The following is a 23,309-nucleotide window of genomic DNA, read 5'->3' as shown; positions in this document are numbered from 1 at the left end:
GCAGTCTAGCTGTCGACCCGGAGTATCCGACCAACCCCATAGGTGCTCCAAACATGGCGACTCAAACGGGGGAAGTCAAAACGGGCAAGGCGTCCGGACCTTGCCTTTCGGCGAGGGTGCGCCGGGGGGGTTCTACTTCCTTTCCCTTCCCCTTGCCAGAGTCCTCCGGGCGTGTCACGGACCGCCGCCTCGAGGATTCGGCCGGCCCTTCCACTTGCTGGCGTGCCAAGTCCTTCCCTTTCGTCAGAGGGCCCTGATCCTTGCCGGTATTCTCAGCCTGGACAACGACGCGCTGAAGCGGCACAGTATGCGTCTCCGACACGGCAGGTTCGAGCCTCTTGTCTAACCTGAGAACCTCCTTGGCCAGGCCCGCGACCCCCGCGGCGATCACCTCGGGCCGTTCCCAGGCCAGCAGTCCCGGCCTCCCCTTCACCCGTTGCGTGTAGACCACGTCGTAACGCGCGTTGCCCCATGTCGGGAAGACGTACCTCTCCCTGGCGTCCTCGCCCTGCTTAAGCTCCGGGAGGACGTCAACCTCGTCATCATCACCCTCCGCGCCAGTAAGTCCCCCACCACCCCCCGCCTCATCCACATCCTCCCCTCCCAAGAAGACAGTTATAGCCACCCTCGGCCTGGAATCTGACGCAACTCTCTTACCCCTCCCCCTGCCCTTCCCCGCCGCCTCCTCCTCCGCCCCGTCGTCGTCGCCCCGCCCCGCCTCGCACCGCGCCCAGAACCGCATCGCGTACTCGGGCCCCGGCAGCCACGCCAGCTCGGCGAGGGTGACGACCTGCTCGCGGGAGAAGCTTCCGCGCCGCTGGCTCGGGCTCGCCCCCAGCGCCCGCAGGCCCAGCATCACGCACACCAGCAGGCCCGTTGGCGAGTCGCAGAGCGCGTACGCCAGGGCGTTGGGGTCGCGCAGCAGCAGGCCCAGGCCCAGGCCCGACGCCAACCCGCCCGGGCCGGCCGACGGTCGGGCCGGTTGTCTTGAGGCGCTGCTCGCGGACGTCGGAGTCGGGGATGATGGTGATGGTGATGACATGTACGCGCGCCGCAGGGCCGCGAAGTCGTCGTCGCTGTAGCCGAGGATCCCCGCGTGGAAGAAGTTGGCGACAGACCACTTTGCCCACTCCCAGGGGGCGTCGCGCGGCCTGGGCGGGGCGAGGGGCGGCGAGATGAGGTGGGCGCCGAGGCAGGTGGCGGCGTGCCGGGTCGCGAGGCTATCGATCAGCCTCCCGTCTATGCCCGCCGGGGACGGGGACGCGGCGCCGGTGTTGGTGACGAGGTAGCTCGGGTACGAGAGGCGGGCCATCAGCGCGTCGAGGAGGTCGGCGGCGGTGGATATGGCGGGCGCGTTGTAGGGGAGCGGGTCGCTGAAGCCGAGGCCCGGGAGGGAGGGGATGACGAGGTGGAAGCGTTGGTGGCTTGCGCTGCCGTCCTCCGGGCTCGTAAACGCCTTTGCGACATGACTCAGGGATAGGTTTGTGAAGGGGAATGGGGGTATCAGGAGCAGCGGGATGGCGTTCGCATGAGGTGAGCGTATGTGGATGAAGTGAATCCTCAGCGGAGACTCCAACGACGGAAGGGCAATGGCCGTGCGAAACTGGGGCAGGGAGTCGTTGAGGATCCGCTCCTGATCCCGCCAAGAGTACTTATCAAGCCTGCGGCGCAACTAACTATCAGACTACACACCCCTCCACAAGATCAGTCAAGGGGCGTCGGAACGAACCAGAAGTCGATGAGCCGCTCGACCTGCGGTTTGGGCTCCCACCAGTCCTCGGGCTTGTGCGTAGACCCCTCGTGAGGAAGACGAGTGAGCTCTAGCTTCCGCTTGGTGAGTTCGAGGTACTTTGTGGATACCTGGATCGCAAGTCAGCTACCTACATTGTAAAAGTACGGATACAGGTGGGTGGACCGAGCTGATGATCTGCACTACTCACATGTATTCTGTACGGCTTTATCTCGTTCCTGTCTGCGTGATCACCGGCATCCGCCATTGCGCCGACTTACATGCCCTGTCTGACAGACGCAGCCGGGCCGACACAATACTGAACCGGCGAGCCAAGACGCCAACGGGAATATAATGGAAGTTGTGACGAGACAAAGAGATGGAAAAGGTGATGATATGAGTAAGGGGTTGGCGAAACTGGAAGGAAGAAGGATGCGGTTGTCAAACGACAGGCCTTGCTGCTGTCCCCTTCACTATTACCAATTATCGCCTACGTTTGCGCCTGGGTGTGCCCTTCTGTCCTCCCGGGGTTCCGGGTTTCGGCTGAACCCAAGGTGGGAAAGACTCCGGTTGGCGAGGAGTCGGGGGGTGTGACAATAGGCCGGGCCAGGGTTCTACGATGAAACAGGTGGCGTGCAATCAAACCTTGAAGGCGGATTCCCGGGGTATTATATACAAGGGCTGGTGTATATTGCAAATCTCCGGCTCTCTGATGACTACTGCTTATTTGCTACATCCAGAGCGACCCCATGCACTGACTTGTATAAGTGGGCTGTTGCAAGGTTACCCTTTAGAGGTCTCCCCATGATAGATCAAACGCCTTTCGCGCCAAGCACCTGTTATACTTCGCTGATATACTAATTCCACAAATGTGTCCGTCCCCTCGAAATGTCGTGATTTGCCCATTGCTAAAACCTCCAAGTGATAAGGCGGGCGGCTCAGCCGGGTCTAGAAGGCGTATCCCCCCCACTAGCGGGAGCCGGTGCACCTCTAAGGTTGATAGACCCGATTCTGGAGACGATATTGCTCCCGACCGCATCCACCGCTCCCCGCGGCGAGGTCAAGGTAGGGCCCTCGGGCGCGGTCTCCTGCACGCGGAAGAGCTTGATCGCCGTGGCGTTCCAGATGCCGATTGTGCCCTTTGCTACCTGCATCTCGCTGCTGAAGATGAAGCTCCAGATGAGAGACTCGTACCATCCAAGGGCTAGAGGCGACCACTCGAACGAGTGTACGCGAATGGGCGATGGCTCAACCCCTACAAGGCGCACCTCTTGGATCTTGCTCAGCATTTCCGAGTGGGGAGCATCGGATGCAATAGCCTGACGCGGGATAAGGGCGGTGAGCTGCTGAATCAGCGTCAAGATGGTATGGAGAGGCAGCTCCGGAAGCCAGCTATCGATCCACTGTGCCGTCGGCTCAAAGGCTCCCATGTGCGACTGGCCCGCAGCGGAATTGCTGCCCAGGCTTGTCGTGCTGTTCTGGCGCGAGAAGCTGTTCGCACCCGCTGGCATCTTGCCCCTAGCCTTCTCCGACATCCCACGGAGTTGCCGTGGGACATCGTCCTCTACTTGTGACGCGACCGAAGAAGCCCGAGACGGGTTTTCGTTCGGGCTGGATGCCGCTGGCGTCGGCCGTTCTTCGTCATCGCTGTCGTCCTCCTCGTCTCCAATGGCAAAAGTCCCATCCTCTTCAGGAACATCGCTCAGAGTTGGCGTCATTGGCTGAGGCGCGGTAGTGCTTCGGAGGCTCTCTACTGAGCTGCGAGTAGATGTAGGTTCGAGAGGATCCAAGGGCCTGCCGGACTCCTTCCTCCGTCGGTTGCGCTTCTCGATCTCTTCTTGCCCGCTTTCCAGGGTGAAAGAGCGCAAGGCTTCGAATCGTTTTCGATTCCTAAGGATCGCATAAACAAACTCGGGATTTTCTGGGACAATGTCAGGGCGCTGAGATGGATGCATTCGGGAGGGGCGGTCGACAATGACTTACTCTTATACTGATGCTCAACAATCGAGTTCATGGATTCAAGGAGCGACCGCAGAAGATCGTGATTGGTTTCATTGGCCAATAAGAAGGACGGCGAAGACATAGAGTTGAAAAGCTGCATGATCTTGGAGCAAGTTTGCGCACTCAACCCTTCCAAATAGGCAGCGATGTTGTTGATGACGGCCAATAGGGCGGGGTATATGGCAGTAAGCTTCCCCTGGCTGGTCGTGATGAGATTGTATATCGACTAGTACGTTGTCAGCAACCACATCCACGTTCCCTCTGGCGGTAGACGCTCACATGTATCAGGAAATCAGCATAGGAGCCTCGAAATCCTACAATCCTGATAGCTGGCGGAAGGGTATCCTGGGCTTTGAATTTCTTGTTCAGGTTCACCCCAAAGTTCTTCTCGACGCTCAGTGTCTGCAAGAGGAAGGCGCACATCCTCACAACCCCTTGCTTCGACGCATCGCCCTTATACTCGAGGGCGTAGAACAGAAGGAGTATGACGAAATCGTGAGCCCTCTCCGTGTCTATGATGAAGGACCGGAAGCGTTTATTGCACTGCGTGACCTCCCAAAACAACATGAGAATCTCGGGAGCGAACTTGACGAATGACTGCGTGCCAGGAATATACGAGGCATTGACGTGCAGTGGTTGGTTCAAGGTCCTTGTCATGCCGTCGACCATGAACTGGAAGTCTTGCGGTCGATGCAACCGCCCAAAGAAGTGGCGGTAGTAGTTCTTCTGCGGAGGTTCTCCGTTTTGCTCCGGTATAGGGTACAGAAGGATGACCAACAGGAACTGGAGGGTATACGTGGTCAAGATCTCTTTTGGATCCTTGAAGACGAGGGTATTGTATGGCACCCTCCAACTCGCTGGGTTGTATTTGAGAGTCGTATTTAATAGCGAGCAGAGGAGTGAGAGGACGACCTGCTTATCTGGACATGTGCAGATGTAGGTGAGGGCCTTGATGCCCCGTTGTGGGAGGATGCTCGGGGATGTGTACATGCTCTGGCTGGCCAGCGTCAAGAGCAGGCGGATGATCTCGCACCGGTTGCTCTCGTACTCCTTTGTTGTCGGGACCGCGGTGTTGCATCCGATGCCGCTTTGCCATATCGCATAGCTGACCTTGGGCTTGCCAGGCGGCTGCTTTGGGACAGTCAGGTCGGAGAAGAAGAGGAGATCAATGAGGGTGTCTATGAGCTCCTCGGCCAACGGTTTGGCATCTTCAAATTCATCGGTTGTTGTTTTCTGTTGGACGTCTTGCGCCTCTTGGGCCTCGTCGAAGAAGACTTCGGGGGTGATAGATGACTTCCTGGTGCGTTTCCTCCGCGCGCCCCAGAAGAACCGCTCTTCCCATGGCTGCAGTGACTCCTTCTCGTAGATGTAGGGGAGGATCCGAGTAAGAACTCGAACGCAGTTCAGCGCATCCCGCTCGGGGGCGAGCTCAGGGTCGGGGAAAGAGGGGTGATGGCGAAGGATGAACAGCCGGGACGTCACGGCGAGGACTAATGTTTCCAGGTTTTCCAGGGCATTGTCGCGAGTCCGCCGAATATCTGCTGGGGTAAAGAGACTGAAGATGTCTTCAGAAGACTCTGGTAGTTCCCAAAACTTCCATGCTTCATTAGCACTTGTGGCGGAGCCAAAGACACGGGACAACTCACCGAAGTCCAGTAGCTTTCGTCTGCGGGAATGTGCCTCTCTTCAGATAGTCTGAAGATGCCTTTCTTGAAGACAAGCTTCGAATCACTTGCACCCATGGCTGCTACTCACTAGCACATGTCTTTCCAGGCTGGTTATACGCTGGTTAGGGGTGAGGCTGGCCAGAAAGAGGGTAGGATAACAGCCAGAGGTTTGTTGTAAGGTAGTTTGGGTGGAGCCGAGGGACGGTCTCTCTCTCTCACACTACCAAGAGACCTACGTAACAGTAACTGGCATAAAACGCTTGGGCCACATATGCACTTCACCCGCACTTGTGATCTCGTACCTACCTACCTACTCTACAGATTACATGTTATGCTAACATTGTAGTAAATGCAGAACAGTATTTTTTGGCTAGCCACGGAAAATACGTACATTGTTGGTGGGATCTGGCCCATTGAACGGCCCTTCGCATCTTGAACCCTGCGGTCTCTCAGACGCCCTGATCCCTGGGACACCAGTATTTGCTCAAGCCAACACTTACGGTAAATGTAGGCCAAGACAACTCCACTCTGGTTCCCTCGAGCCGGAGCTTCCATCTAAAATGCTCCCAGCCATGCCATTTCATACATGTCTTGTCCATTAAAATCTTCACTTCGCATAGCATCATAAGGTATCAAAAGTCAATTACCCCTGCCATCATCTCCAACTTGACCCCTCCGGTCAATGCAAGAATGCGCTGCTTGATGTCCTCCTCCCTTTCTCGTACAGCCACTTATTGTTGAGGCCAACACTGGACCTCTTGCCTCCAGCGGGGCTTGGTGTACCGGGGCTGTCGCCGAACAGGCTTGCTGCCGTACTTGCGCCAAGTGGGCTGGCGGATCCGAACGAAGGTCTCCTAGCTCCGCCCATGCCACCAGTTACTGCCTTCTGCAATAACGGACTGGCAGGTGAATAGGGCGAGCCACCATGCCGTCTTTCCGATGCGGGACTTCCATTGCCAGACAGAGGAGAGCTGTTGTAGCTCTTGTTACTGGCCGCCGACCCTGCCAGGGATGGCGTTCTAGAGTATCGAGGTGGCGTGCTGTAGGCCGAGTTTGGCGTTGGCGGTGCTGAGTTCGGCGGGAGCCCCAGGAGCTTCCTCTGGGCCGGCGTGAGTGGGATGTCGGATAGGTCGTCCTGTCGGCGGGCGAGCGGCAGCAGCGCAAGGGCGATGTTGACAAGGGGGATGGCTTGAAGCAACATATAACCCCAAGAAATGTATGCTTTCAATGACGCATTCAACCTAAGCGCGCCATTAGAACAGGAATCTTAGACATGTGTGTGCTCCGCTATACTCACAGCCCGGACGGCACATTCAGTTTGACTACCAGGCCCAACACCCAGAGAAGAGTCAGAGTTGCGAAATTGTAGGCGATAGTCTTGACATTCTTTTCCGAGAAGACTGTTCTGCCTTGTCGCCTGGTGATCTCTGCTAGTCGAGGGTGTTTCCAGTTGCCAGGGCTGTCCGTCACAACTGGTGCTCGCTTGACGGGAGTGGTGTGCTTCGCCGGTGCCATGGCGAGTTTAGATGGTGGCATCGCAACGAATAGAACGAGAAATTGGGCGATAATTCTGTCGCCGTGGAAAGACCCTTGAGAGAATTGACTTCGTTGGCTCGATCCTCGATAGATGGGCAATCAGCAGCCAGCAGCCAGCAGAACTGCTGGTGTGGTGCTACTAGTAGGTAGAGCGCCCGATGAAAACGAAGAAGAGGAAGAAGAAATAGAAGATTCCCTGCTTATGTTAGTACATCCGAAATGGTGGCCGTTGTGGCCGAAAGCAAGATGCTTCTCTCGGTCGTTGTCGCTGTCGTCGTTGTTGTTAAGTGTTGTTGGAGCCAGGATTATAAACCAGAGTCAACAATGGAGCTTAGGTAACACGAAGTTTTGCCAGGCGACGGCCTTGGCGCCAACTGGGTGGCTGGGTGGCCTAAGCGCCTGACGTGACGCAGGCGGCGGGCAGGTCGACGCCCCAACCCCCCTGCCACCAAACGATAAGAACACAAACGATCGCTAAAGAGCAACAAGCCTACATATTGAGCTTCAGTCGTCGTTCATTATCCGCGCAGGTAAGCATCTCACTCTGGAAGACTATGCCCACCACACACTCACCGTTAGCTCTGAGCAGCATTCTTAGAGTGACTGTTTGGACGGCATCCCACCGCGCGATTCAACGGCTGCCACCAAGATGGGCTTCTTCGATAACGTGATGCTCAGGCTCGACGAGAACATCATCGGGATTTTTGGGCAATGGAACGCTTACTCGAGCCTGCTCGTCACGCTGTTCCTAGGCCTACTGACGTACTCAATCGCAACCCGGCGCGATCCTGATACGCACCCGATGCTTCTCGCCCGACAGGCCGATGCTTCAAGGGTCCGTCAGGAGGGGGAGTCAGCAGTATACCGATCTCATTCGGCCCCCCACGGCATGGAACTCAATGCTGGCCTCAACGTAAAGGACCCCGGTGCCTCTAAGTGGGCAAAGGGCCGAGATGGCGATCTGCGGGATATCTGGCGACAAGCTGTCAACGGCGTGCAAGAAGACGGACCTTCAAAGGGTGCCACTGGCCGGATATTCACGGTGCTGGGCACCGAGAACGTCACCGAGCATAGCCTTGGTGAGTTTCTCTACAGACGTACCGATGATGCGAATTTGCTGACAGTCCTGTAGACGCCATCACTCGCCAGATCAACTTGATTGGACAGCATATCCTCGACCAGGGTGGGAATCGCGTCGCCATCTACCTTCCAAACTCGGTGGAATTCATCGCTACGCTCTTCGCATGTAGCTTCTATAACCTGACGGCCATATTGATTCCATTTGACCAACCCGACGACGCCGTCATCTCGATGCTCAGAAGGTCAGCTGCCGATACCGTCGTTGCAGTGCCAGGGTCTTTCCCGTTCGATAGCGTTGTGAAGTCCTACCCGGCTCTTCGCCAGCTGGTCTGGGTTGTGGACGAAGGCAGCAACCACATGGACTGGAACGAGGTGCCGCAGGGCATGGGAGGCAGTGTTAATGTCTCCACCTGGCAAGATATCGTTAATGAGCCAGGGCAATCCGCTGCGACGGAGTTGCCCCCGGTTGAGGGTCAGAAGGAGCCGCGGGACGTGACCATCTTCTGGGAAGCCAAGCCTGGCGCGATGGAAGAAATGGTCCGATTCACAGCCGCGAACTTGGTCTCCGGTGTTGCGGCACAGCTCTTCGCCATCCCGACTGCCCAGAGAATGGGACCATCGGACTTGTTCCTCCCTGCCGACTCACTGACCCGGACGTACACGCTCGTGCTCACTCTTGGGGCGTTGCACTGCAACGCATCCGTCGCCTTCAATTCAGTGGCTAACAAGGCCCCTGACCTTACTGTCGCTACGAGAGGGATTGCGCCAACCGTCATTGTCGCCACGCCGTCCCAGCTCCTGAAGACCCACGCGGAAGCCAGTCGCTCAACCTCGTCCTTCGTCGCCCGCAACATCCACCGGCTACAGACAAACAGCCTGACCCAGGGCAACGTGATGCCTGCGGTGTCGCTTCTGACGAAATACAACGACAGCCTTCGGCCGTCCGTCGGCACAACACCGGGCAAGCTGCGCGTCGTCTTCACGGCCGACAGAGCAGGAGCAGGCTCGGAGCCGCTACCATCGGCCGTCCTCTCGGATCTGCGCATCTACACCGGTGCCCGCCTGATCTACGCCCTGACCGCCCCGAAGGTGGCTGGCGCTGTCACTCAGACTGGCTTCTACGACTACCGAGTTTTTGAAGACAAGCGCTCCCACTTCGGACCGCCTCTGTCGAGCACTGAGGTCCTCCTGAGAGACACGGCAGAGCATAAGACGACGGATCAAGAGAACCGGGGCGAGGTATGTTTTGAATCCAGTGTGGCGTTTGTGTTGCCTATGCGCTTGCTAATCAATCTCCACATCTAGATCATCGTCAGGGGTCCATGCGTGGCGGGCAACGAGGCTGCCTTGGGAGTGGTGGGCGTCATTCGCGACGACAACACCCTGGCATGCGTTTAGTTGGGCTTTGGGTGCGCAGAATTTGATGACTCTTATGAATTTATTGCAGTCTCCCGAGTCTTATCGTTTCCCGTAATTGGCTTCGATGACAAGAGTCTTGCACCCATCTACTCGTGTTTATAGATTACCCAAGTACCCCATTTCGCAAAGTCGCAAATCTGAAAACCTATTCATCCACTATAATGAATTCTTGACAGTGATTCCCTGCCGTGTACATACAATTGCCTTCATTTTGCGCATGTCTCTGCCTTGCCTCATATCGTCAAATCACCCCATCATCGGAAACCCCCAACGCCGGCAGCAAACCCGTAGTAATTAGTTAACCCCCCTTTCTTCCAAGTCCCAGTTCCAGTCCCGGTTCGTCCAATAACTCATGCACCATTCCTGTACACCTGGGCCCCCTGGTTCCTGAACATGATGGTGTCCCTCCTCTGCAGGATCATCAGCGCCCTGTTGAGCGCCTGCTCGCTGAATCCCTTGCCCTCGACGAGCTCGCGGCGCAGCGTGGCGAGGCTGGTGCTCCAGCCGATGGGCAGGCGGCGGCGGAGCTCCGACTCGACGCGGCCGACCTCCTCGTTGAGCTCGCGGCCGCCCTGGTTGCTGCCCTGGTTGACGGCGTCCATGGTCGAGCAGAGGAAGAGCCGGATGGCCTCGTCAACGTGGTGCTCGTTGGCCACCGGCGACAGCGTCAGCTTCGCCAGGGATTCGGTGATGCGCACAATGGCCTCGAGCTGGCGCACCGTGATGGGGATCGACGACCGCGCGTTGGCCTCAATCTCGGACGCGTGCACCTGCTTGCGGATGGACACAAAGTGCGACGAGAGCTTCTCCGCCGCGGCTTCGCTGAGACGTGGGGCGCATCGGCTGTGGGAGTTGTTAGGAACCAGGGGTGCTACTGGATGTGTGTTTGGAGAGAGAAAACTTACGACTTGCAGTAGCTAAAGTATCGTCTCATCTTCTCTACCGGGATCTCCGACTCTACCTGCTCCTCTACGCCACGTCCACCCATGTGGATGCCCATGACGTGCTTGGCCATCCGCTCATCTTTGGCCCGATCATGCCCGTCCTTGACAATAAAGATCATGTCGAAACGTGACAGGATTGTGGTCTGGAAGTCGATATTCTCGCCGGGGGTCTTCATATCATCGTAACGGCCAAAGATGGGATTGGCCGCCGCAAGAACCGAGGTTCTCGCGTTGAGAATCGTGGTGATGCCGGCCTTTGCAATAGAGATAGTCTGCTGTTCCATGGCTTCGTGGATGGCAACACGGTCCTCATCCCGCATCTTGTCGAACTCGTCGATACAGACAACACCGCCGTCGGCAAGGACCATAGCACCCCCTTCGAGATAGAACTCCCGTGTCGAATGGTCCCGCTGGACTGAGGCTGTCAAACCAGCCGCCGATGAGCCCTTGCCAGAGGTATAGATGGCAATCGGCGCAGCCTTTTCGACGAACTTCAGCAGTTGAGACTTGGCGGTACCAGGGTCTCCGAGCATCAGGACGTTGATATCTCCTCGAAGCCTCATGCCATCCGGGAGGATCTTTTTCGACCCACCAAGCAAGAGACATAATATCGCCTTCTTGATGTCTCTGTTCCCGTAGATGGATGGCGCGATGCAGTCGGCCATGACACTGTAGAGGTCAGGACGCCTGCTGAGCTCAAGGAACTCCTGCTCCTCCTCTTCGGAGAAGATGGCCTGGCCTTTCGCAGTCTGATCGATATCAGTCCGGATCCCCACGGCACGCAGATAAGGTGTTCTAATGGCCACGGCACTAGAAGTCGAGTTCTTGGAGCCCTTGTTTTGGTAGATGGAGAAAATCCCCATGACAGTGCATCTGGATCCTGGCACCACGCGGTTCGTAAGGTAGCGGTCCGCAGAGATGAGCACGTGCCTTGGAAGCTCTCCGACGGGGACTTGGTCGGGCGCCTCTTGGAGCTTGATGATCTGCTGGTCTACAAACGCCGACTTCTCATGCATGACGAAGTAAGGGTCGAGCGGACATTTTGCAGTCGGGTCATTTTGTACTCGTATTCTGCCACACAGCCTCGGGAGTGATACTCCTGAAAATCCGCCAGAAACGTGCATATGCTGCTGGTGGCCGCAATTCCGGCACTGGATCTGCAGGTCCGTGGCCTTTGACGACATGACGGAGGCGCCGATGACGATTCCCGGCACTCTGACCAGCCGAGAGATGGTCAAGGAGTCCAAGTTCCTAATCGATACATCTTCGGCACTCGAGTGCAAAAGAAGTTGGTGGTCGGGAAGGTCGACTTTCGTTTCGTGGGGGAAGACGATTCTGTGCGTGCATCTCTTCAAGGCACCTTCGAACTGGCAATGGCGTTAGTATTGAGAGGAAGGGAGAAAGGCAATCTTCTAGGTCCTGCGTACTAGAGGAATGATTTCTGCGGGTTCGTTCGTCAGGCGATGTGCCAGCTCTTCGTTGAACTTGATGAGGTCGCCGATGTTGACATCGCAGTAGAACTTCTTGAGAAGCGCATTCTCGCGCAGCTGGTCTCTTCGGCCGGTATCAGTTATCCGCCATAAGAGTGTTTCGGGGGGGTAGAGCGCTACCTGTAGATGAAGGCATTGTCCAGTCTGAAATCAAGAATAAACGCTTCCAACTGGGCCTGGACCTGGAGATTTGTGTCCTCGGTCTGGGCAAAGGTTGGGTTATAAAGATGAGTGGAAAACACCGATTGGCGATCCATTGCGAAGGAGAGAGTAGCAGTGTCGAGTCACAACTGGGAATGAAGCAAGAAGTCAAAAACAGAGCGTGAGGGAAAGATTCTGGGCGGGACGCTTGTCAAGGAGGGGCGCATCAAAAAGGAGGTTGAGAGCTAAAGACGCGTCGAGGGCGCGTCAAAGGTTAAAGTGGTTGCAGCGCGCCGCGACGCCAAATTGAGAGCCTTGCCCAATGTGGTAAGGGCGCTCAGTATCACGTGAAAGCTATGCAGCTCTTCCGGTTAAACCTCGGGGTTGGTCATTGCCAGCTGAATGCGGCCCCTTGAGGCTTGAGCGTGGCTGGCCAGTGGTAAGAGAGGTTGGCATCTCCTAGGATTCGTGGCTTTGAGAAGAGATTCGTCATTTAGCAATTGGATATTCAACGTCTGAACTGATACTCGAAATCTGATCCATTGTCCTCGATAAACAAGGGTTCTTTGCTAAGCCACGTCTTAGCTATGCTCCCGCGATAGCCTGCCCATCCGCCGTCACTCCGTACTCCGTCCCATGGTCTGCTAGCTTCAGCTTCGAGCTTCGAGCCTCGCCTCGATGTGTACTCGCCCAGCCCGGAAACGTATTCAAGGCTGGAGAGTCTTTGCAGGACAAAATGTTCTCCAACCCTGGCGCTCGCAAGTCTGTCGATAGCCTCTCTCCAACAACTCCGGTCGGGCCACGCGGGGATTTCCCTTTCCACAGGTACGATGCGCCAAAGCCATGGACATGGTCCTCTTAACCTCCCTGCTGACTTTCTTCCCAGGAGAGCATCTCAAAGTCCACATCGCCCGACACACCGGCGAGGATCGACAGCAAGCTCTATCCAGTCAATAGGTGGATCCTTAGATACCTTGTCGACCCACGTCGTCTTCGAATCGGGCCAGAATGCCATATCGACTCTCCTCCAACCCCCAATAGTCCGAACCGGTTTCCTTCCGCACACATCAGCTCCAGCTTCAAGCGCGCATAAACCTCCGACTGCACGAGACATCCCACCAGTGGTTCTTACCAATATACCCCAGATCGACGTAGAAGAATTCAGGCCCTACCTCTCCCAGGTTGGAGCGTTGTATGAGCAATTGCGAAGGATCAAAGAGAGTGAAGATGAAGGTACAGGCGCATCAAGTCGGCGGAATAGCAAACCAGACGACGCTTCTGATGTGGTTGATGACGGCCATTTGAAGCCGGGAAATCGCCCTGGCTCGATAAGGAAGGCATCAACTGCGTCTATCAGCTCCATAACATCAATCGAAACCCCAGGCCCGAGTCGGCGCGGTTCAGGTCTCAATAGGAGAGCTCCAGCACATGGTCCGCCGCCGTTATCTACGATTCCTAACGTCTACTTCGAAGAGGACTTCCACCTTGAGAACCCACGGACTTTTGATGTTGTGAGCGAGCGGTCTGAAGTGGTTCGGCCTGCACCCGGGACTCTAGACGAGAAGGCTGCTGCTAATGGCCACGCAACTGCGCCCCGAAAGGCACTTGCCACCAATGCCATCTTACAGGAGAAGCTCTCATGGTACATGGACACCATCGAAATGCATCTCATACAATCCATCTCAACAGCATCGACCACCTTCTTTACCGCACTCGGTTCCCTGAGAGAGCTTCATTCGGAGGTGGCAGACTCGGTGGAGAGGATCAAGGCGTTGCGGAAAGAACTCGAAGCTCTCGATGAGGAGATTGCCACCGGTGGCTTGAATATTGTGCAACAACGCCGACGGAGGGAGAATATGCGGCAGCTGCATGATGCGGTTCTGCAGCTCCGAGACATTGTCGACTCGGTTGCAGCCTGCGAAGCCCTCGTCGACGCCGGGGAGACCGACAAAGCACTCGACAGCATTGACTCACTAGAAAAACTTATTGCTGGAGAAAGAGATGCGTCACATGATGCTCGCACAACAATGCAATTAAGAGACCTAAGGGGGGCGACAGCACTGCAGGGCATCAGCAGCGATCTAGATATGTTGAGGGTTCGCATTGGCAGAGCATACGAAGCCAAATTTGTGGAGGTCCTGATGGGCGATATTCGACGTCACACAGAGAATGTGTCAACCCAAGAGGTACTCATGCGTTGGAACAGCGCTTCACTGCGTGCTCGAGGGGGTCATACTCGTGAACCATCGGTATTCCCGTCTTACATGTCCTCGGTCGAGGAGCTCCGTTCCGATCTTCCACAGACCTTGGTTGGTTTGCAACGCGCAAAGCATCTCACTGCTGCGACAAGTGCATACCGGGAAGCTGCCTTGCGCCATATTAGGAGCATCATTAGGCGCCCTTTACCCAGCTCAAACGACGACGACAATGAGTCGATGATGTCTTCTTCTACCATGACCGGGGGACGGCAACGGTCCCAACAGGACAAATCCTCGATATTGGCGAGGAACCTCCGAGCCCTAGAGCCAGAAGACGCAGAAGAGCTCCTAATGAAGATCTACATTGGAGTCACCGAGACTTTACGGAGGCTCTCAACCCAAGCTAAGGTCTTGCTCGATGTTGCAAGCTCGTTAGGAGGCGTCCCCTCATCACCTTCTGGGATGAGATCACCACCAGCTATCAGATCCCCCTCGCTCAGCCCTACCGGCCGACATCCATCCTTGGATGGGTTGGAGGCCCAGGAAGAGATCCACAAGACCCTTGATCTTTCCAACCTTCTTGGCCAGGCAGTTGACATTGCACAAGACAAGATAGTTAAACTTCTCCGAGTGCGCTCTCACCAAAGCACCCACTCAGCTTTGATCTGGTTTCTTCGGTACTTCACCCTCAACCTTCACTTTGCAAACGAGTGCGAGGCTATCTCTGGTCGGAGTGGGACAACGCTGAAGACGGTGGTTAATGGCCACATCAAGGAATTTGTCCAGCAACATGGAGATGCCGCGAAAAAGCAGCTTGCTCAGGGGATGGACTCAGATCAGTGGAATGTCAAGGACTTTGGGGATAATGAGAAAGAACTGCTAGACCAGATCCTAGAAAGCAGCACGAAGGACGCAACAACGTGGACGGAAGGGACCAGGATTTGGGTACCATATTCCGACACGGACGAGAACACCAATGGAACCGACGAGACCGGCCAGGCCAACGGCATGGCAAAGGCAAAAACGCGGAGCGCAGTGATCGAGTCGGAGAGCTTCCTGCTGCCCAATTCGGCCATCCTCTGCATGAATGGCATGGCACATTTCTTGCATCTGATCGTCGGGCTGCAGTCCATGACCATGACCTCGGATGTTTCGACTTCGCTCATATCCTACCTTCACCTCTTCAACTCACGCTGTACCCAGCTGATTCTCGGGGCCGGGGCGACTCGCTCTGCAGGCCTCAAGAACATCACCACCAAGCACCTCGCACTGGCCTCGCAGGCCCTCGCCTTCATCGCCACCATCATCCCCCACGTCCGCGAATTTGTCCGCCGCCACTGTGGCTCTGGCACGGCGGTCTCATCCCTTATGGGGGAGTTTGACAAGGTCAGGAGGCTCTACCAGGAGCATCAGAACAGCATCTACGACAAACTAGTCGAGATCATGAGCGGGCGGGCCTTGGTCGGCTCCAAGAAGATGAAGGCTGTCGATTGGGACAGCACTGACAGTGACACGGCGGTCAACGAATACATGGAGACGCTGACGAAGGAGACAACCATGTTGCATCGAAACCTGACCAAGCATCTGCCCGAGAGCACCGTCCATCTGATCATGGTGCCCGTATTCGAAAGCTACAAGGACACGTTCGGTGGCACCTTGAGAAGTCTCGAGGCTCCCACCGAAGCCGGCCGGGACAGGTATGTTACTTGTTTGCTCGAGATGTCATGTTAGTAAGCCGACTAATCCGATATTATAGCATGCTGCGTGACGTTGAGTTCTTCGAGTCGCGACTGGGAAAGATCGACGGGTTTGAGGATGCCGGCGAGCATCTCACGAATATCATTAAGTCCAAGGAGGTCAAGGAGGTCAAGACTGCTGCCGCGCCTACGCCTGCGCCCGCGGCAGCAGCGACAGCCGATGGAGAGGGGAAACAGTCGAGCGAAGCCAGTAGTGACGCGACTGTGACGGATGCCAACAACGGGACGGCGGGTGCCACAGAAGACACGGCTGCTTAGATGGGGGGTGTGGTGTGTAGAACTGGGAAAGGGGTCTTGAGAGCTGTGCATTCGGGAGATATAGACATCATGCTGTACACCCTCTTCGTGTATAACTTGGTACCAGGCTAGTACTCGACCGGGAGGGGGGGCTGTCATTGCTCCTGAGCAAGCGATTGTCCGGCAGCTTTTCGCTGGTGTGTGTCCGGGGACTAGGGCCCCGAGCACACCAAGAAGAGAGTCGCTGAGGCCTGCAGTAATTAGGTACTCCACTGTTTATAATATTCAGAAATACCCTCATTTCATCATGATTTTCATGATATTGAGCCCACCACGTGCGGTTAAACCCTCAATCTGGAAGACGGGCTGTCATTCCAGGTCGCTCGATAACCAACACCCCGGCATGAATTGATACAGTGAATGCCCTCCAGCTGATGTCAGCCCGGTAGGCAGCGCCCCTTATCGGGAGCCCTGCTATCAACCGGGGTGGGGGGGGGGGGGGGAACAACAAACCAACTTTTTTTTTCAGGGCACCTAACTAGATGTTCATTCCTTGCCCATCCCTTGCCGTTGTGCCGATCCTTCCTTCCATTGCTCCGAGATTTTCTTCGAGAACAAAAACGAAATCAGGGCAAGTAAGGGGCGGGGCGCGGGCGAAATCTGGCCAAGGAACTAGAAAAAAAGGGGGGGGAAGAGAGACAGCTTGTAAGGAACAGATCCCGACCCGATCGTGGGAAGCGGGAGGGGATGCATGCCCGGTCCATGCGACGGGTCGGTGCAGCTCGCGAGGACGAAGCGAAACGAAACGAGAACCCGAAGAAAAACAAAACTTGGGGTTTCGAAACAGATGGGTGGCTTGCCTGGCGTTGCTGTCGTGCTCTAAACCGGAGAACCCCGTGGGGGAAAGACGACCCTCGGGGGGGAAGGGGTTCGACCGATCATCGCCTGGTCGACGACGTCCCCTTTAGCCTATTGAGACACCACGTGCTGACAGAAACAGACACGGTATGGCCCGTGTTGTTTTATTACTGCCTACTATCTATTATATTCGGCTGCGAACTTACCGAAAATATACCATCATCGATCTCGTGCTCGGGCGAAGCCCTATCGGTTGTTAAATGGGGTTGTTATTGGTGGGATATTAGGGACATCTGGAGGACAGCAACCGGGTGCTGCCTACTGGATATAATAATCCGACCGTCTTTAGAATGACCAACCTGGTACGTGCCGAGGAGTCATGGGAAAGAGGCATATTAAGACACCGACAAAAAATGTGCTGGAGAAAATACGAGTCTATATTGTCCTTGGATTGCACCAATAAGGAAAAAATAAGCCTGATAGACCCTAGAATATGTACAAGAGAAGATGAAGTGGTAAATGTTCTGCAAGGCTATCAGCCAGCGACTGTCAAGAATCATTTTTCATGTCCCAAAAAATCCCCAAATGCTCCGGTAAGCCGAAGTCGCCGTTCCTCCGTCCCATTTCATGTCTCTCTAACGAATGACCACACCAAAAACCCCGCCCCCTTGAACTTTGAATTTCGCACCAGAGAGAGGCCAATGGATGCCGCTGGCCGATGCTGCTGTCCGTAGTTCCCGAATAGAAAGCTGGGGGTATCCCGACATGGTCCTTTTTTCCCGTCTAAAAGGGTCGTAACATGGTCGTTACCGCGCCCTGCGCGTCATGGATCTCGTTGGATCTCGTTGTCGTGCTCGTTGTCCCAGCGAGGTAGAAAGAAGAAAGTAGGTCTAGTTCGCCCACCGGCCGACGACGAAATCGCGCTTGAAGCTGGGAGTCTCGACCTCCTCAACGCTACGCCGGGAGTTGCCATTGCCAAGCGTGCAGATGAGGTCGGTTTCCGTGGTCGTCTTGGTCTGGACATCATCCGCAAGGTAGTACGCGTTGTTGCAGGGGAAGACTTCACAGCCAGAGACGGGACTGGCGCCGCCTGCAGGCCACAGCTGCTTGACACCGGAGTGGTCGTTGGGGTTGACAATAGCAGAGACATCGAAGAAGGTGATGCCGTTCCAGCCGTTGAAGGCTACTTCACCGAGCATGCCGGGGACGTTTGAGGCACCGTCAGAGACGGAGTAGAAGTTGCCGATCCAGCCCTGAGGGAAGGTAACCTGCAGAGAGGCGCCGCCTGGGACCTTGACAGGGGAGATCTGAGCGAGACCGGCGTTGGGAGTGAAATAAATAGTGCGGCCGATGTTGTCCAGGGACTGGAAGGTGACGCTATTGGCCGCAGCCAAAGCAGCCGCGGTAAGGAGGGATGCGAGCTTGAAGAATTGCATGTTGATGGTGTTGTTGTTGTTGTCGTTGGTGGTGGTGGTAGTGGTGTTGTTGTTGTTGTTGTTGTACTTGCGACCTTAATGAATGTTGGTACCGGTGCCTGATGAGCTGAGCTGAGCTTCTCGAAGGAGAGTTGTACGACTGTTACAAGCAGGTTGTCGTGTTGACAGTGGAGTATAAGGGTTGACAGTGGAGAATAGAAGGATAGAATTGGGTTGCCTTGAAGTTTAAAGACGAGCCGCCAGGGTCCAGTATTGTCCGTCCGTCTAGGGAGCGAGTAGTTGTTTGTAAAGAACGTGTATGGGCCTAAAAGGAGAGTAGGGGGCGTTGGATAGGGGGGGATAGAAAAGGTGGGCAGGAGGAGGGATGTCGGGCTTCAGCCCAGCTCTTATATACCCTACATAGGACACAGCACACTGCACTGTAGTGGTGGTGATGGTGGTGGGTCGGGCAGCCCAGGAGTTGGTTCCAGGATCAAGGAGTCGACGACAAAGCCAGCTGAAGACAAAGAAGTACTCGAAAGTACCCTCACCAGTGTCCAACCGACCAACTGAGTCGCGGATTCTCAGTCGTGTGGCTCGGGTACGTGCCAACCAGCTCCTGGCGCAGTGTTGAGGGGCTTACTATGTGTACGCGGAAACAAGTCCGGCAGAAGCCCGCGCAGCCTGTTCCCTCGCTAGTTCCTGGGCTAACAGGGATCCCGGCAATCAAGAATAGTCTAGATTTCAGCCATTTTAAGTGCAATCGGCTTTTTCAGGCACCTTTGCTGCGCCATTGGCTGGAAGGCTGCGGGTGTGTCTGGTACCTGACAGCGGCCCACATGTGTCGAGCCCTAACAGGCGGATCAATCCCGATCGATGCCAGCAAGGCCAAGCACCACGGCAGAGAGATCACATTGGAACTCTCGAACAGAAATATCCGCCTGGAAACGATTTTACGGAAATATCATGAGGGAACGGCAGGTTGAGAAATTTGAGCTACCCCTTCAGTACTGACAAAAAAGAATGGCAAGAAAAGGCTGGTGGGGGTAGCGCAGGGAGAACGACCGTGGCCCAGAGATACGCACACGTGAAGGGAGGTAAGGAAGATGTGCCGACTGAGAACAGCAGCTCTGCTGAGTCACTGCCCAGAGCCCAAATGCTCTAGTAGGTAGCCATGATCCATGATGTGTTGTCTCATGGGCAGCCAGTCGAACAGAAAAGGGCAGAGCAGCTCCACCAAGGTAAATGCCGACCTCGGTACAGAGCGTAAAAAAGTGAGGTCTTCACCGCCGACCGAGGATTTAGTCCTCACCTTAGTGTCGCACTGCACTCGATCGAGACTGCAAAGAGAAAGACGAGAGGGATTTTCCATAGATATTGATGGTGGTGTGGAGAAAGTCAAGAGGGGAGGGTCAGACTGGTGAGAGTGTTGTTGAGTAACAGATTCCTCCTTCTTTTCCCACTTTCCCAAAATGGAAGACTTGGCAGAGCGCCAATGAAGTCCAGGCGGTCCAGCACGGACCCGGTTCCCCGGCCCGGAACCTGGTATATTTTCCCGCGCCCTGTTTTGCTCAGATTTTCACCTACCGGTTACAGTAGGCGCCCCGCCGGCGTTAAGTGGTTGCATGAACTGAGGGACGGAAGCCCAGGCGGGCTGATGATTCTCACATGCGTCCAGGCCCGCGCGCACGCCACCGCCGGTAGCGGTGCACAAGACGGTGGCTGCGTGTCGGCTGTAAAGGAAGTATCTCGCAGAGCCCGACGGACCGATTGGCTCCAGGTCTTCGCCAGAGGACATCGTCTGTCCGCCGTGTCCGCCTCATAGGAAAACTCTTCAGGACAATCTCCACCTATGACAAATCCCAAGCCGTTCCCATCAGAATGGTCGGCGGCGGGCACCAGAGCCGATGGCCGTCAGATTTCAGAGCTATATTGCGCTTCTTTGACGACGTGGGCCTCTCCAGGACAATGGGCCGGGACTGAACTACTCGTCAGGCCTATGAATAGTAACAAGCGGTTTCTGACTCGCTCGAGAGCAGATTAGGCCGAGCAGAAATGACCGGATTAGGACAATGAGAATCTCTATTTCTTTGACAGACTCGAAGTTAAGTCTTGTGAGTTGTCATCGGTTTGGGACAAACAAAAAGCTCAACCATAACTGGTAAGCTAAAAGGGGGGGGCAAGAAAAGCATCGTCGACAATGCCTCACGTATCCCACCATTTGATTCAAAAAAGGGTTAATAACTCCGAAGCTACAGAGTACAGCTCGCCGGCTCCTAATCGATACGTATCTTGAGCCAGGTCCGGCTGTTACCGCGCCGCCTTATCGATAACAATGGCATGGATAAAAATAGAGCCAGTGAGCAAAGACCCAGTGGAGAAGTAAGAAAATTCCCACAGAAAAAAAAAAAAAACTATGGTTTCATCTGCTGTTCTTTTTGAAAATAGAGCGGGTAGAAGTGGGTTTTCTTGAGGCTTCGGATACACTACAAGGAAAGTACTCTCCAGTACTCTTTCCATAACCCAGCAGACTGGGAAGATTCGCACGTATGCGGCCCTTCCCTTGTGCTTTCCCCTTCTTCGTTACCCCTCCTTGCTCTTTGGCCTCCCGAAGGCCACTTCCCTGCTCCAAATCCCAACCTGACTCGAGCATCGCAACTGACCGAAGGTGGCTTGCCTAAAGGGACCTCATTGCTCTTCGAGTTCTCTAGGTCCCGTTGCGGTTGCGCCTATAGGACAAAGCCACCACAGACGCCGAGTTTCCTCAATACAAGCCTCTTTCTGTCCTGTGTCATCGATCATCATAACAAGATGCTTAGTCAGATATGCCAAAGCACTGGCCATGGCTGGCATCATCCAAGTATCAAATCAATGCCCTCAGATAAGTTGAATCCGGAATCGTCTTGATTAATTCTCCTTGCAGTTCGTGGAACGTCAAATCAACCATCCAAAGTCGGTCAGCGCTCTTTGGGTTGCACACTTAGACATTGACGTCGGATTTTCCTGGCCCAACCAGTAGTTGGAGTCTCGTATTGTCCAACCACGGAAGTGAAGGGCTTGGTCTCCTCATCCCATCTGATCTGACGTCGCTGCCCACAAGCAACCTACCCACTACTAACCCAAATCCGGTCTAAAGCGAATGGGACCGAGGGGCCGCAAACCAGTTTGGAGATCCCACGGCGAAAGATGGATACGATGCTTTTGAAAGAGCCTCGCTCGACCTGCTTATATCAGATTAGACGTTGAGAATAGCTAATCTTAGCATGTTGGTCCCGTCTAACTACGAGGCCACCCTGATGACGATCTAAGCTATGCCTGAACCGTCGGCTACCAGTTGTGAAGGGCCGTCTGCCAGTGCAGGTTGATACAGGTGTTGATCACCCTCGAGTCCAGTGGGCTCTCACATAGTGCTGTTCGCGGCGTCCTCGATGTTGGTAGTTGCTCGTGATGAAATGGCGATATCCGTGGCTTTCACATGTATTGGCCGCCATGTCCATCCCGCCAGGTCCAAGATCGCCACGCCCCTAGTCGAACCAAGAACACCCCCCTCTTGATAAAAGGGCCCTCGTAACCCGCCCTCGATGTGTTCTTGACATTTCTTCACACTCTCGTTTGCTCACCTCAGACATTATCGTATTGTGGTCGATCGTCTGCCTTCCGGCCACTCCAGACTCACTACTGTTGCTCAGATCTGCAACACACGCTCGCTTCACATATCGATTTATCGCTTTCCCCTTTACAATGAGATTTTCGACCTTGATTGCGCCTGCCCTTGGGCTAGCAGCCTTCGTGGCGGCAGCAGATTTTGAAGACCCAGCTGGAAAGGTAGCTGGAAAGCCAGCTGGAGACCAAGCTGGAGACCGCGTTGGAGACCATGCTGGAGACCTATCTGGAGACCACGCTGGAGACCACGCTGGAGACAACGTTGGAGACCACGCTGGCGACCACGACCACGCTGGAGACAACGTTGGAGACCACGCTGGAGACCGCGACCACGCTGGAGACAACGTTGGAGACCACGCTGGAGACAACGTTGGAGACCACGCTGGAGACAACGTTGGAGACTACGCTGGAAACCATGCTGGAGACAACGTTGGAGACCACGCTGGAGACCATGCTGGAGAACCAGCCGGTGTTATCTGGAAGACAGAAGTTGTTCCAAGTTACATCACATTCTGCCCGGTACGGAACCTCCCCTGGCGTTAATGCATGGGAAGAAGCAGCTCTGACAGTCACCATAGTCTCCCACCACATTCGAGTTCCACAACGTCACTTATTCTGTGACTGAGCCAACCACCCTCACCATCACGAGTAAGCCCACAGAGCAAGATCCGAGCCGGTTGAACCTTGACTAACACATCCAATAGAAGAGTGTCCCTGCACCATTAGCTACACGCAACCCCACACGGTGACCGCCACGTCTACCTTCGTCCCACCACCTCCGCCGCATACCTCTACCGTCGTCCCACCTCCGCCGCCTCCGCCTCCGCCGCATACCTCTACCGTCGTCCCACCTCCGCCGCCTCCCCCTCCGCCGCATACCTCTACCGTCGTCCCACCTCCGCCGCCTCCTCCGCCTCCTCCGCCTCCGCCGCATACCTCTACCGTCATCCCCCCACCCCCACCCCCGCCTCCGCCTCCGCCGCACTCCAACGTCACAACCACCATCATTCCCCCTCCTCCCACGACCCCCATTCCCCCCCCTCCCACCACACTCATCCCGCCCCCTCCCAGCAGCATCCGCCTCAATACGACGGCGGTGGTGACGAGCGTCATCAGCCCACCTCCGGAGTCCCGCCCTGTAACGACACCCATCCCCCCACCCCGTACCCAGACC

At 55.6% G+C, this 23,309-nt stretch overlaps 8 protein-coding genes across 8 annotated transcripts; 3 read left to right on the top strand and 5 right to left on the bottom strand.

The window, feature by feature from the left end:
• Nucleotides 1-35: 35 nt before the first annotated feature.
• Nucleotides 36-2,172, bottom strand: QBC33DRAFT_589246 (Alpha/Beta hydrolase protein). Its single transcript, XM_060431575.1, has 3 exons — nucleotides 1,941-2,172; nucleotides 1,730-1,860; nucleotides 36-1,661 (listed from the first exon to the last, which is right to left on the bottom strand). Exons 1-3 carry the CDS (start codon nucleotides 1,995-1,997, stop codon nucleotides 62-64), a joined length of 1,788 nt encoding a protein of 595 aa, XP_060282429.1. The 5' UTR covers nucleotides 1,998-2,172; the 3' UTR covers nucleotides 36-61.
• Nucleotides 2,173-2,667: 495 nt separating this feature from the next.
• Nucleotides 2,668-5,472, bottom strand: QBC33DRAFT_453441 (high-temperature-induced dauer-formation protein-domain-containing protein; the record flags this gene model as incomplete). Its single annotated transcript, XM_060424684.1, has 4 exons — nucleotides 2,668-3,650; nucleotides 3,713-3,956; nucleotides 4,010-5,323; nucleotides 5,377-5,472. 4 exons carry the CDS (start codon nucleotides 5,470-5,472, stop codon nucleotides 2,668-2,670), a joined length of 2,637 nt encoding a protein of 878 aa, XP_060282428.1.
• A 293-nt stretch (nucleotides 5,473-5,765) lies between these two features.
• QBC33DRAFT_542196 (NPCC-domain-containing protein) lies at nucleotides 5,766-7,228 on the bottom strand. The gene is made up of 2 exons (XM_060428242.1): nucleotides 6,695-7,228; nucleotides 5,766-6,638 (listed from the first exon to the last, which is right to left on the bottom strand). Exons 1-2 carry the CDS (start codon nucleotides 6,931-6,933, stop codon nucleotides 6,077-6,079), a joined length of 801 nt encoding a protein of 266 aa, XP_060282427.1. The 5' UTR covers nucleotides 6,934-7,228; the 3' UTR covers nucleotides 5,766-6,076.
• Nucleotides 7,229-7,370: 142 nt separating this feature from the next.
• QBC33DRAFT_542194 (uncharacterized protein) lies at nucleotides 7,371-9,842 on the top strand. Its single transcript, XM_060428241.1, has 4 exons — nucleotides 7,371-7,463; nucleotides 7,523-8,012; nucleotides 8,066-9,252; nucleotides 9,319-9,842. Exons 2-4 carry the CDS (start codon nucleotides 7,583-7,585, stop codon nucleotides 9,409-9,411), a joined length of 1,710 nt encoding a protein of 569 aa, XP_060282426.1. The 5' UTR covers nucleotides 7,371-7,463; nucleotides 7,523-7,582; the 3' UTR covers nucleotides 9,412-9,842.
• QBC33DRAFT_494033 (MCM-domain-containing protein) lies at nucleotides 9,441-12,291 on the bottom strand. Its single transcript, XM_060425517.1, has 4 exons — nucleotides 11,987-12,291; nucleotides 11,804-11,930; nucleotides 10,338-11,743; nucleotides 9,441-10,275 (listed from the first exon to the last, which is right to left on the bottom strand). The coding sequence occupies exons 1-4, from the start codon at nucleotides 12,121-12,123 to the stop codon at nucleotides 9,783-9,785; spliced, it is 2,163 nt and encodes a 720-aa protein (XP_060282425.1). The 5' UTR covers nucleotides 12,124-12,291; the 3' UTR covers nucleotides 9,441-9,782.
• An 87-nt stretch (nucleotides 12,292-12,378) lies between these two features.
• Nucleotides 12,379-16,510, top strand: QBC33DRAFT_542190 (Vps54-domain-containing protein). The gene is made up of 3 exons (XM_060428240.1): nucleotides 12,379-12,832; nucleotides 12,894-15,902; nucleotides 15,962-16,510. Exons 1-3 carry the CDS (start codon nucleotides 12,744-12,746, stop codon nucleotides 16,218-16,220), a joined length of 3,357 nt encoding a protein of 1,118 aa, XP_060282424.1. The 5' UTR covers nucleotides 12,379-12,743; the 3' UTR covers nucleotides 16,221-16,510.
• A 961-nt stretch (nucleotides 16,511-17,471) lies between these two features.
• QBC33DRAFT_542188 (uncharacterized protein) lies at nucleotides 17,472-18,846 on the bottom strand. Its single transcript, XM_060428239.1, has one exon. It carries the CDS (start codon nucleotides 18,491-18,493, stop codon nucleotides 17,948-17,950), a length of 546 nt encoding a protein of 181 aa, XP_060282423.1. The 5' UTR covers nucleotides 18,494-18,846; the 3' UTR covers nucleotides 17,472-17,947.
• Nucleotides 18,847-22,077: 3,231 nt separating this feature from the next.
• On the top strand, nucleotides 22,078-22,933 carry QBC33DRAFT_542183 (uncharacterized protein). Its single transcript, XM_060428238.1, has one exon. The coding sequence runs from the start codon at nucleotides 22,214-22,216 to the stop codon at nucleotides 22,676-22,678; it is 465 nt and encodes a 154-aa protein (XP_060282422.1). The 5' UTR covers nucleotides 22,078-22,213; the 3' UTR covers nucleotides 22,679-22,933.
• The last annotated feature ends 376 nt before the right edge of the window (nucleotides 22,934-23,309 follow it).

Source organism: Phialemonium atrogriseum (assembly GCF_030411735.1).
Source record: "Phialemonium atrogriseum strain 8032-3 unplaced genomic scaffold QBC33scaffold_16, whole genome shotgun sequence".
Lineage (NCBI taxonomy): Eukaryota > Fungi > Ascomycota > Sordariomycetes > Cephalothecales > Cephalothecaceae > Phialemonium > Phialemonium atrogriseum.
This window is presented reverse-complemented; position numbering and strand designations above follow the sequence as displayed.